Below are 12,649 nucleotides of genomic sequence, written 5' to 3'. Positions count from 1 at the left end.
GATTAAATCCAGGGCATGTGGGAAAGGTGATCTCGGGATCCTAAACGAGGATGTTTAAGGAGCGCCTGGAGCGCTGGCACCGGCGGCGGGCTCCCGCCCTCCCCCCCCCGGTACGCCCCTCGCCGCCCCCGGCACGGGCGGGATCCCGGGGCCTCACGGGGCGGCCTGGAGGCGGGCCGGCTCCCCGGCGCAGGGAGCGGAACCCTCGTCTGCTGCCGTCCGTCGGGGCGTGCTGAGGTGGGCAGAGGAGAACGGCCGAGGGGCAGGCAGAAGTCGGGGCGTGAGGCGGCGGGCTTACGGCCTGGAGCCGTCTGAGGCCTCCCCGAGCTTGAGGCACGTAGTTGGGACGGCGGTGGAAAGGTTTCGAGTCTTCCTTGACCCGAATTTGCTGAAAAGTTGTGCGATGGCACGCATAAACAGCAAAGCGCTTCAAGATTAGGCTTGGTGATAATCCGTGAGGGTATGTATGACTGACTGCCCGCCCGTGCAATCCTGTACGGGCTGGAGCTGGCGCTCTCCCCACTGATTATGCAGATAGCAGCTGTGTAAATAACAGTGCTGGTGCTTATAGTCTTCGTTCCTGATGGCACACTTTTTTTTTTTTTTTTTTCCCCCTCCACCTGGCAGTATTTTTGCCTTTCAGAGTATCAGTTTGATTCTGAGGAGGGCTCAGGTTTATCCGCACTGCTGTAATGCCCAGTGTACTGGCATGTAATAAGTCCTTACATTTAGGAATTTTGAGGTTCAGAATCATTTTTGGAACATCGGACAATATCCAGGGTAGACCACAGTGCAAGCAAGGTTGACAAGATCATTCCCACTGAGGTTCCCAGTTAAGACCCATTTACTTTGTATGTTTAACATTGCACAATACTGTCTAAATGTATCCATCTTGTGATTCTGGCAAATATTTTTTTTCTCTTTTCTGTAAAAAAAAAAAAAAACCCAAACAAAAACATCAGCCCCTGATAAAGGTTTTAGTTATGTTGCCATGGTGCAGGATGCTGCAGTACATAGAATCTTGAATCTACAACGTTATGGGATTTCTCAAGATATTTCTTCTCTCGATCCTTTTTAAAGGCGATAGTGCCAGCAGGAGCAATTTAAGTTCATGTATGGAAACTATGATGGTAGCTGACTGGGATATGGCGACTTTGTCTTAGGAGTGGTTTTCTTGTGCAGAATCATGTGATCTGGCCTATGGAGATGTAAAATTTTAAAATTAATACAATTTTGAGGTAGTGCATTTTTCTAAAATTAGAAACATTTTATACTTTTCCTTTTACTAGATGACCCCATTCCAGCTTGGGAGGGTGTTCAGCTTGACTCTAAAGCTTGCTAGTGAGTCCATTGCATCTTGATTACTGCTCTCCATTCGTGCTGCAATGAAGTTCAGGTTGTTCTCAAAATTTCTCCATAGATTTCCTTAGTCCACCTTGTGTACTGTTTCACTTCACACTTTGTGGAACTTGTTGCTTTCTGTTTATTTTGATCTCTGATGCTTTCCTTGTTTGCATATTTGCAAGACAAAAGAAAGAATGCCTTATGTGTTAGCAGGTAGTTACTCCTAATTTTACAAAAGACTTGTCAGTAGCATTGTGACTCAACTGACTTCAGAAGATCCTTGTTTATTTTCTGTTCCTTTACAGTATAGTGGTACAGCCAAAATGTTAAATAATTACTAATTTACTTAATACAGTGGGGTGTTTTCAGCAAGCTTTTTGAGAAAGGACCCTATGCCTTTTGTCTGGAATGCCTGTTGACAAAAATACAATTTTCTGTCTTACTCTGCGAGAAATGATATCAACTAGCTGCAGTGTCCATTTATAGTCTCCACAAGCTACCTGTGGGTTTTCCAACTGCTGTAGGTAATTTGACTACCCAGTAAGCAAGCAGGCTTTCTAATCCTTCTGAGCAACAGAGGAGGACATCCAGTTCCAACTGAATGCCATCATCTTGAATGCCCTGCCATATACCAAGTATATCTGACTGGCCTTGCTGCAAGTTGTTATGTACATTGTAGGGATTAAATAAATAACAATAATAGTCTTTTTATAAAAAAAGTCTATGGGGTAAGGGAAGAGCATTAATATTCTGGAGCAGGAGTGTAGGTCTCTCCTATTAATAATGAGCTGCTGCATGCTTTCCAAAGGATGCCTTAATCACCAGTTGTGTGCTGCTGTGGCAAGAGGAACGCCTCAACAAACATCACGGTAATGGGCATCGGGGATACAGAACCCCATAACCTGTCTTGTTCCATTGTCACAAGTGGGACTAAAGATTTATGGAGCAATCAGCCTTGGTCTGTATAGTGTTTTCAGTATAATTTGACAATATTTTTTGATGAACAAGGAGAACTTTGTCAAATAAGTGTTTGTTGTGTTTGTGGCTGGGATTGCACTTGACAATTGTGGCTAAAATGTCTTTTGGTCTGGGTTTGGTTAGTTTGTTGGGCTTTTTTTTGAGGAAAAACCAGGATGTGGAATAAAGCTCTTCCCAGGCTGCTGCTTTTGGCTAAAACAGCAGTATTTCCAACAGTTCAAGAACTGGAATGCTCTGCCTGAATTACTTAGCATAAACTAGTGACCTCTCTGTTAACAGCAGATGTACAGCCTAGTTAATAGGTCACAGTAGCAGAATGAGGGGGCTAAATCGGACATGAGCTATCAGCTGCAGAAGTACAGTCCAGATTTATCAGGGTGACCTTGAATCACTGCAAATGGAGCCTCTTAGGATACTGCAGCTCTGCTGTCAGGTAATACCTGTTTACAGTATAAATATCTTCAGAGATTTAATGTTTCAAGTCCCTATGCTGGGGTGGGCAGAAACTTCCCCCTCAAGATGCAAGAAGTTAATTAGTGTTTCATTAGATACTGTGCACCCAGCGGGATGTTGTGCAGCTGAAATAAAGGTTAAATGAATTGAAAGAAAGCCAGTGGGAAAACATCAATGCAAAAATTATCATACAACAGTTTTACCTCTTTACGTTATCATGTTTGAAATACATGGGCACCCAATATGTGTGTTAACTTCTGCTATTTTAATATGTTTCAGCTATTGCTGTTAGAAGTGAGGGGGGAGAGAGACAGACAGACAGCATAGCTAAACAAAGACAGCACTGGGGGCCCAGTGCTTGCCAGTTGTCAGCTTATAGTAGAAGGGCAAAAAATTTCAGATGGTCTTCTCACGTAAAGTAAGGATCTAATCTGGTGTGAGCCAGGGACAACGGCGAGAGGAAGTTGGAGGGACCACAGTCTTTTCAGGTTACTGAAGTACAGCAGGATCTAAAAGTACAGCATACCTAAAAGGCATTAAAAGATCTGAGAAGAGCCACATACACCAGTAGTATAGTCTTTTTGGCATCTACCTTCTGAAAAGTATTTTTAAGCCTTATGTTTAGTCTACTGATCACTTAAGGTTTCTTTTCTCCTCTGTTGGAGGTGTTGTATTAGATGTTGCAAAACAAAAGCACTGCTGGCTTGCATTAAAACCGGCATAACTTATAATGGAATACTATTGTTTTCAAGAGTAAAGAATGATTTTTTTCTTTTTGTTGACATTTTGACTCAACATTCACAAGTTTTTTTTATCATGTTGATTAAAAAACAAAGTGATTTACAAAGAATTCATTATTGTCATTTGCATTTGTTTTGGTGATGTCTTTACTAGGATATCATCCAAAACCCCCAATGCAAATCAGGGTTTGGTTGTGCTGGGCACTGTGCAAACCTTGGGGAAACACCCAATCCCTGATTCACAAGTTCGATGTAAAATGGTGGTTCCAATTTTGTGGGGTGTGCTTCAGTAATAAGTGAAATCATCCTTATATGTGGAGTAGATGGTGTTTCTTTACTAGGTTCAAGGAGCAGCTGTTAGAAACATTCAGGTTATTTGCATCATGACTGTTAACCTGCACATTGGCTTTGCCCAAGCAAAGGGTAGGAAAGTTGCAAAACTCACTCCAAAAAGGAGTTTATAGCAGGGATAGGAGTTGGAAAATGGCAATTCAGAGGTGGCAGTATGAAGTGGCAAGGGGGAAAGCCAAAAGCTGCAAAAGGATGTTAAGAAAGCTTGGGGTCCAGGAGCCACTGGTCTGAAGTTAACATGTTCTTTAGGTACTTGCTCTTAGTCCCAAGTCAGTGGCTGGTGTATATTTTCTCAGCTGTTTAGTTTAAAATTGGTATCTTCTTTTGTATAAAATGTTCAGAGTATGGTAGATTAAAATGGTAATTTACTTTGTATGGCAGCACTGTTCTTTAAGCCATAAAAAGCTCTTTCAATCTCAGTTCCACACCAGCTAAGGCAACAGCGGAAGGAATGCCAGTTCTATCAGAATAGGTTTTATATAAATAGGCTTTTCTGATTTAGAGCAGAATTTCACCCCCACTCCCACCCCTGATAAAGAAAAATACTCCTTTAGCATAATTGTAGGCAGTCTAGAAAACCCTAATGCCAAAGACCTGTGCATTTTATTGAGCTAACCTGTGTGAATATTGGAGATCCAGGCTGGTCCAGTGTATGCCCCTGGAGTCCTTGTTCCATTGAACTGAACATTTGTCAGCTTCCATGGTAAGACCCAATTTGCAGTTGGTTAGGGGACGACTGATGACCGTTCCTTTTGACGGCAGTGCTGCCTCAGTGTTGGCAGTGGTAGCACTGCTTCTGCAATGCCTCCTTCAGTGCTGGTACAACTGCATGGCTACATGGAGAACTGGATCAGGAAGACGACTTGGATTTTCTTTTTTTTTCTTTTTTCTTTTTCTGCCAGCTTATTTTTATCTCTTAAATTATGTAATTATTCCATAACTTGAGTTTTCTGCTTGGATTCTGTCCCAGACAATTGTTAAGATTCAGCAGCTATGGGGAACATGGAAACAGCCATTTTTCTGTAATAGGTGCACTGTAGCACAGTAAATGAAGAAAATTTCATCAGTCTTTTGTGGCTTGGGGGTGGGGTGTGGGAGTATGCCTTATTAGACATCTCCCCAAAGAGTGAAAATTGTATGTAGGTATTCTGAGCTATCTATAGTGAACAGCATTTGGAGCTATTGCTTTGTGTGGACATGCTGAGTCATTTCAGAAATAAATGCTTCTAAAACACTGAACAACAGACATCCAGGTCTCTGGTGTCCTGTGGACCTTTTGACTAATTTTCAAGTGTAATTTGAAAACCCATATCCCTTTCTTGTTTGTATCTAGATTATTCTTCTGCACCTTCTTTCTTTGTGCATAGAATAAACTACTTCCTTGGAGTTTTCTTAATGGCTTCCCATGTAATCCTACTTATGGACACTCACTTTTGCTGTCTTCCAAGATGAGGCTGTGAAACCCAGGCTATTTTGCAGTGACTAGTTAACAATAAGCTAGATGCAGTATTATATCACGTTTGGTAAGTTACCACAGCAAAGATGTTGGTCTTCAAGGCTACTCAGATGTCTGTGATCCAGCCATCACAGGGAGTCAGAGCGTTCCATGCTGATTTACCTATGAATGTATGAATGTTGCCTTTCATCATCTGATTTTTCAGATCATGTCATGAGGCAGAACTATAGCTTACTGAATTTCCTTTCATGGGGATTTTGTTAGACTCTTAAACCTTGAGTCTCTCCTGTGTTGCAGCTTGTACAGTGACCTACTTGTATCTTTCAGATAAAGAGAAGGAGAAGATAAAGCTTGAGGAAGATGAGGCAGCAGCTGCCAGCACTATGGCAGTTTCGGCTTCCCTTATGCCACCCATTTGGGACAAAACTATTCCTTACGATGGCGAGTCTTTCCACCTGGAGTACATGGATCTGGATGAGTTCCTGCTGGAGAATGGAATTCCTTCCAGCCCTACTCACCTGGATTTGAACCAAAATCCACTCTTGCCTGTGGCTGAGCTGGAAGGAAAGGAGTCTGCCAGTGCTTCCACTGGTTCTCCTGCATCATCCTCTTCCACTGCAGTTTACCAGCAATCTGAAGCAGCCTCCAGCACAGGTAGATGGAATAACGTGGGGCTCTGAGGGACTTTTGTTGTTCTCATATTAAAAGGTGCCTCTTTAGATCAAAGAGGAGACATGCTAACCTGTCAGTGTTAGCTGTGGCAGGTTAAGTAGCACAAACATGCTCAATGTAGAGCTTTATTCCATGTGTCAATTCATGAAGATGCTGCCACTCCTTTTCTTCCTCTCTCCCCACTCCTGGAAAAAAATGAGTGAGTGTTTCTCAGTGTGCAGTCTGTTTCTCTTTTGAAATTAGAAGAGCTGAAAAAACAACAGAAAGTATTTGCTTTCTTGGTATTGCTAATCTAGTGAGAAGCTAGACATGTTGAGAAAATAGTTTCTCAGGTTATTTTACAACAGATTTGATAGTTTATGACAAGTCATTTGTGCTACCTTGGTGGCTTGGTCTGCTTGGGTGAACTTAGGCTAACTTAATGCACCTCAAATAACAATGCTTGATAGCAAAACAATGAAGCAGTCTCTTCGTGCTAGCCTGTGAAATGTGAGAACACTTGGAAAAGGTGTGTTAATGATGCAGTTTGATGTTCTGTGGTGCTTTGAAGTGGGAATGGAGGAACAACAAAACAGAACTGTACTTAAATGGTACTAGGAAACTTCTACTCTTCATTTGTAGTATGGAGATCTTCTCTATTAAAGAATTTAGCAGCTCGGTTTGCCCTAGATTTGGAGTTTAAACATGATAGCCATTAAACTTTCACCATACTATTTTATGAGCAGACTTTACAGACAGTGTTTTGCTCAAGGCCCCTTCTGTGAATCTGTGAGAGAAAGGCAAAATGTAGAACCCCTTCAATAAGACACAGGGTGTGGCTTTTTTCTAGGAGTTGTATTGAAAAACTTACTCATTTGCAATTCATGTGTATGAAGTTTGTAAACAATAGATAAATATGACAAAGTTTATATGAACACTGTCAGTGTCAGACAGTCTGTTGGGACATTTGTTACCATGTGGTAAAGAAGTAGAATACTGTTGCATTTGTAACAAACCCACCTTTATTTAGTCCTTTGTTTGGAAATACAGTTGTCTGATCTTTGAAGGTCCCAGGGACTGCGGTCTTTGGGCAGGCTTGTTTCCATAAGGCTTTCTATGGTACAAAACTCAGGCTGATACAAGTTTCTCACTTCTTACTGCTGTGGAAGGCACTTCTTGAGTGTGCAAAGCGTGTATTTTTTGCCAAGGAAGTATTAACTCTTGTCCTGCATCTACCTACTCTTGTCTGTTAGTTTGGCATATGTTTCTAGAGTTTGTATTACAGACTGGACTGTGGCTTCTCTCTGTACCAGCAGCTGTACAGCACCAAGCACACCCTAGGGAAATACCAAATACTGTTATTAAATACTGCCCACAGTAGGGCAATAAAGAGAGATACCCAGGTTGGCTTAGTTAATTTTCTTCATCCTGCTGAATGTATTGTAACTTCTGTTGTTGCCAGAGTCCCCACCACAAAATGAGAGAAATACTCCCAGCCCCATTGATCCTGACTGCGTAGAAGTTGAGGTGAATTTTAACCCTGACCCTGCTGATTTAGTGCTGTCCAGTGTGCCTGGTGGTGAGCTCTTCAATCCTCGCAAGCACAAGTTTACTGAAGAGGACCTGAAACCACAACCAATGATTAAAAAAGCCAAGAAGGTTTTTGTCCCAGATGAGCAAAAGGTAACAGATTTATTGCTGCAAACTTCTCTAGGCCTTGATCGAAGTTTCTGACTCTGTCCAAACATTTTGACATACAAAGCTAATGTGCCATACCTACGTGATTGGGCAGAAGCACTGCCAAGAACAGAATTGGCAAGTCACCTGCTGCTCTTGCTGTTTTGCTGGTTTGGTATCATGAGATAATTACTGGGCAGGGGCAGCTTATGCTATACACAGAAATTGGAAGTAGAAGAACTATCAAGTCACGTCCTCATCAACTGCACTTTTGAAGGCCATTGTATATATTTGCCCAGCATTATGTCTGATCTGGCTTTAAGCAGCTCAGACAACAGAACAGATTGTTTTCTGTGGAAGTTCATTCCCAAATTGAAACTAAGTAAAGGGAGCATTTCAGTTAGACAGCTTCTTAGTAGCCAAGTCTCTTACTCTCCCTAGTTCTAGCAGTGCACTTGGTTTATCCTAAAACAAGACTCGTGTGAGGATGAAATCTTACACTACTGTGTTGCCTGCATTTTGATGTCGGAGCCCTGCAAACCAAAGAAGGACGTTCTTCAACATAGCAGTCAGTGTGAATGTCATTATACACTAAGGAAGTGTCTATTTGATACAGTTGTCAGGTTGCCATCTTTCTTCTTTCCCCCCCCGTCCCCCCCTCCTTTTTTGCTACAGGATGAGAAATATTGGACAAGGCGAAAGAAGAATAATGTGGCAGCAAAGCGTTCGCGTGATGCTCGGCGATTAAAGGAGAATCAGATCACAATTCGGGCAGCCTTTCTTGAGAAAGAGAATACAGCCCTGAGGACGGAGGTTGCAGAGCTGCGCAAGGAAGTGGGACGATGCAAGAACATTGTTTCTAAATACGAGACCAGATACGGACCCTTGTAAGCACACCCCTTTTCCTTGTTAGGGCTCCTTGTTTTAGCCTCTCGGACTTCTCTGCCTTCTGTAGAGACTCCCAGAAATAAAGTTTGTGGAGGCTTTGCCATTCTGCATCTACACAAAACCCCAAACCCTGTTTCTGTTGGCACAACTTGTTCAGGCCCTTTCCTGATCATTGTGTTGCCCAAAATCTTAGTGTCCGTATTTACAACTTTGTTTTTAACACTGATAGAGCATTTTCTGATGTCATACAATAGAACAGATTCACCTGTCTGGAGGAATAGATATGGATCCCTCCTGACTGGACAGGGCTTTTGCTGTCTGTTCGAATCTCCCATTTTAAGTGGAGAAAGAGCCTAGGAAGCTCTCCTTGCTTTTTTTTTTTTCTTTTTAAACTCCTGTTCTTTTCTCCCTCTCCACCCCGCCCACCCATCCCAGTCAAATTGTAAAACATAATTTTAAGATATAAGTAGATGTTGCTGGGCAGCATCATAAAATTATTTCCTTTCCCATTCAGAGGCACTAGAAAGTACCTGTTGTATAGAACTCTGTTCCTGTTAAAGAGGAACAGGGGAACCTTTAGGACAGGAAGATGGGAAAATATTCAATCTCTTGTAAAAACTGAGGTATCTCGAGGTTAATGCACAAGTGTTATGCAGACCAGAGTCAGTGCAGTGTTGATTAAAATACTGCTCAAACATCTTGGTAGGTTTTAATCCTGGATAACTTCCAGAAATGAAGGAGAGAGAACACTAGGGGATCTCTCGCTTTACAGATATGGACAAAATAATGTGCTGTGTGTTTTAGGCTGTATTTCTACCACCACCCCTCCTTTTTTTCCTTAGAGGGACTTCCCTCTTGAACTGCTGATAAAGCAGCATGTTACACCTAAAGGAGAAGTAAGGGAGATTTAGAAAAAGTGGTCTGGCTCATTGGGCTGAACCTTGAGTCCTATCTGTTAAGGAATTGCCAGTACCTTGTGCTTTGCAAGAAGGGTTGTTTTTTTGTTTTTTTTTTTTTTTTAAGAAGCAAACAAGCCACTGTTACTTTACTGCACCTTACCTGTTGTACAAGAGCTTGAGAAAGAGTTTTGGTCCTTTGCCTCGTGAACACTCTATGGAACAAGCTACACCCACTCTAAACACGAACAGTTTACCTCACTATCTCCTGTGTAGCAGCATATCGGGTCTCTCCATGCCTGCTGGTTCTCTCTCCAGCATGTTTCCTGTTACAAAATTAGCACACAAGACTTGCCCTCTTGGAAGTAATCCATTCTCAGCACCAAGCACTGCTTCAACAGTATGTGGTGTTAAAAGAAAAAATATGTTGTGTGTGATGTTGGGACCTTCTACATGACCTACAACTGCAAGAACCAGAAGCTTTAACAGAAGTGTATGTCTAGAAGTCCTCTTAACAAGAGAAGCTATCTTGAGATAGTGGCTGTGTCAGAACTCTTAGGCTACACTTCCTGGGCTAGTATTTGTATCAGGCAGTAAATGTGGGATAGAAGATGTTTAGGCTGATTTCCAGTTCCCCTATTGAAATCTGAAAAGTATATTAAAAAAACATTGGGGTTTCTTTTCTATGCTAAAGACTTTTTGCCTAGCTTGTCTTTTAAAAATAATGTGGAAATTGGCGTGAGTTTAGACCAATTGTGTGTTGACTTCTTAAGGAAGTGGAGAAGCAGGCTAATCCAGGATGCTTAAATTAAATGTATGCTTTGAACTATCTCCCCCTCTGTTCTGCTCTTAATTTGACTAGAGTGGCTCTTGATGCAGCGTTGGTCTAATTTCTTTCAAACATATTAAAAATTGTCACCCTTTCAGCAGGGGTTTTTCTTTCACAGGGTGGTGTGTGGTGGTGATGGTGGGAAGTATGTTATAAATAAATTGTCACACTTAATACTTTGCTTTGTTTAAAGTGACTTATCTGATTCCGAGTGATGCAACTTTAAAGACTTTTAAAAACAAAGAAACTAAAAAGCACACATGAATCGCCAGTCTTCAGAGTGAGCAGTGAAATCTATGAGGTGTCCCAACACAAACAACTGACGATGACCCTGCCTGCCTGCTTGCCTGCAAGTACCCCATCTGAACTACCCAGGGCTGGGCATGATGAAAAGTGCAAAGTCTCCTTAATTCTGTATATGGCTTTCTTATCTGTCTTTCTCACTGTAACTATGGACTACGATAAGCTTACTTATTGGGGTTTTGTCAAGACACTCAAAGTTCATGTCTCAAAGTCTGTTGACAGCCTGTGTGAATAGTGACTCTTTTGTTTTGGCACTTGAGTGGAAGAAAATAGGGAGTTCAAAATGGATGTGTCTGTATATATTAAGAACTGCTATATTTTAAGACTCTTTTCCCTGCAGTAGAATGAATTTTATTTAATACTGCAGCTTACTTCTGGTAGCATCTTCTGAAGTACCGTGAGTGCAGAATTAAAGACACCAGGACAACAGCTGTCTGTGATGTGTGAGACTTCCAGTGCAGAAAAGTACAGCAGATGTATTGAAACAATCCAGAAAGCACCACAGTGTGCCATACAAAGAGTTGTACTAAAACTCTATCAAATGACCCATGTAATAGTAAAACACTTTGGTTGCTTTCCTGTTCCACATCTACACTGCTGTAACCTGCCTTTTCCTTTGTCTCTTTTATGAGGCTCACTTTCTTTTATGGTATCTTGCTGAAACAAGATCTATTCTTCTGTTAACGATTTAGCAATCATGGAAAAGGTGCTAGTCTGAGCTGCTGATCCCCATGTCTTTTGGCAGTCTGAAACTACCAAATGAGTATTAGCTCCAGTAAAACAATGGCTATTAGCTGCTGTATTACAATTTTCTGTCTCTTGACTACATGAGAACTGTGGTGGTGAAAAACTGAAACAATTGCCAATGATTTCCCACAGTTAGAAGAGCCAGCTTAAGTATCAAGACCCTTGTGCTGGTGTGGGAGAGTAGATGAAAGCTTGGACAGATTGCGGGGATGTTTATTGTGTGTAGAAGATGGAAGAAGTAGGTGGAAGTTGCTTTGTAAGAGTTTCATCAGCATAACAAGAATCTACTCTTATATTAAGGAAGGTTAAGAGCTAAATTTGTGTAGGAAGAAAGAGAGTACTTAATTTCTGGGAAAGTAGTACAGAGCCATGCTTGTAGCCAAAATGGCGATTTTAAGACAGGAGAGTATTCATGCCTGGAGTTTGATAAACAGCATACACCTCAAGAAAAATAACCTCAAAAGCTTTCAGAAGCACAGTTGCCAAAATTGAGGCATGACTAGTTACCAGCAAAGCTCAACACTACCATGTTGAACAAGTATTTTGACTTTGCATTTACCCAAGAGATTCCACCCCTAATTTCAGAGCAGAAAGGCAAAGAGAAAAAGGTGCAAAGCAGCAGCTAGTGTTGTAAACTTCATTTAAAAAAAATAACAAAAATCTCAAAACCCAAAACTCGTAACTAGTTCTTTGAAGGCATAACCTTTGTAAAGAGCACATATGTTAAATGTAGTTATTGACCTATTATTTTTAATGGACCATGTTGTGAAGTCAAGAAAGTGCTTTTAACTTTTTTTGCTGGTTAAAAAAGTATACTTACGAGTGTATTACTGTAATTCGGGATTCTAAAGCTCTGAGATAATCTTGGGGTATTCTCTTCAAATAGATGAATAGTTTAGCTCCGTGTTGCTGAAATATCAGCATATATCTCTATCTGTATCAAGTATTGCTGATTTGGACCGATATTTTTGGTATGTGCTGGGTTTTGTTGTTGTTTTATTTTGGTGATAAAGGCCAAACCATGGATTTAAAAAACAAAACAAACAAGCCTGACAGCATGTAAATGTAGCAACTCTTTTTGCATTTATTGTTTCTAAATTTTCAGTTAGCTTTGAAGGGCTGTTCTTGAAAGTCATGCTTCCTGTTTAAATTACAAAGCTAAAGGGTATTGTAGCTGGGCAAGGAGTTGCTAGTCCTTCATTTGGGTCTTGCTGTCTTACTGCTTTAGGAGTATCTTTTTAAGACGTACATATTGTATACAGGATTTGATTTTGCAGTATGTCATGCTATTTTAACAGCAAAATATTCAGTCAGTGAGATTATTATGTGCAATTCT

The 12,649-nt window shown here is 41.2% G+C and overlaps 1 protein-coding gene across 2 annotated transcripts in view; it reads left to right on the top strand.

Moving 5' to 3' along the window:
* The window catches only part of TEF (thyrotrophic embryonic factor), a 15,661-nt gene extending 4,251 nt beyond the window's left edge, over positions 1-11,410 (top strand). The window contains exons 2-5 of one of the 2 annotated variants that reach the window (XM_010561348.1): positions 5,650-5,976; positions 7,436-7,656; positions 8,326-8,537; positions 10,457-11,410. In XM_010561348.1, the coding sequence (XP_010559650.1) occupies positions 5,650-5,976; positions 7,436-7,656; positions 8,326-8,537; positions 10,457-10,478 (782 nt within the window). In that variant the 3' untranslated portion in view covers positions 10,479-11,410. Of the gene's footprint in view, positions 1-5,649; positions 5,977-7,435; positions 7,657-8,325; positions 9,536-10,456 lie in introns of those variants that run through there. The other variant, XM_010561433.1, reaches the window with a different exon arrangement.
* The last annotated feature ends 1,239 nt before the right edge of the window (positions 11,411-12,649 follow it).

This window comes from Haliaeetus leucocephalus, unplaced genomic scaffold (genome assembly GCF_000737465.1).
Source record: "Haliaeetus leucocephalus isolate CR32 unplaced genomic scaffold, Haliaeetus_leucocephalus-4.0 Scaffold0, whole genome shotgun sequence".
NCBI classification, from domain to species: domain Eukaryota; kingdom Metazoa; phylum Chordata; class Aves; order Accipitriformes; family Accipitridae; genus Haliaeetus; species Haliaeetus leucocephalus.
The sequence above is the reverse complement of the archived record's forward strand: the minus strand, read 5'-3'. Positions and strand labels throughout refer to the sequence as shown.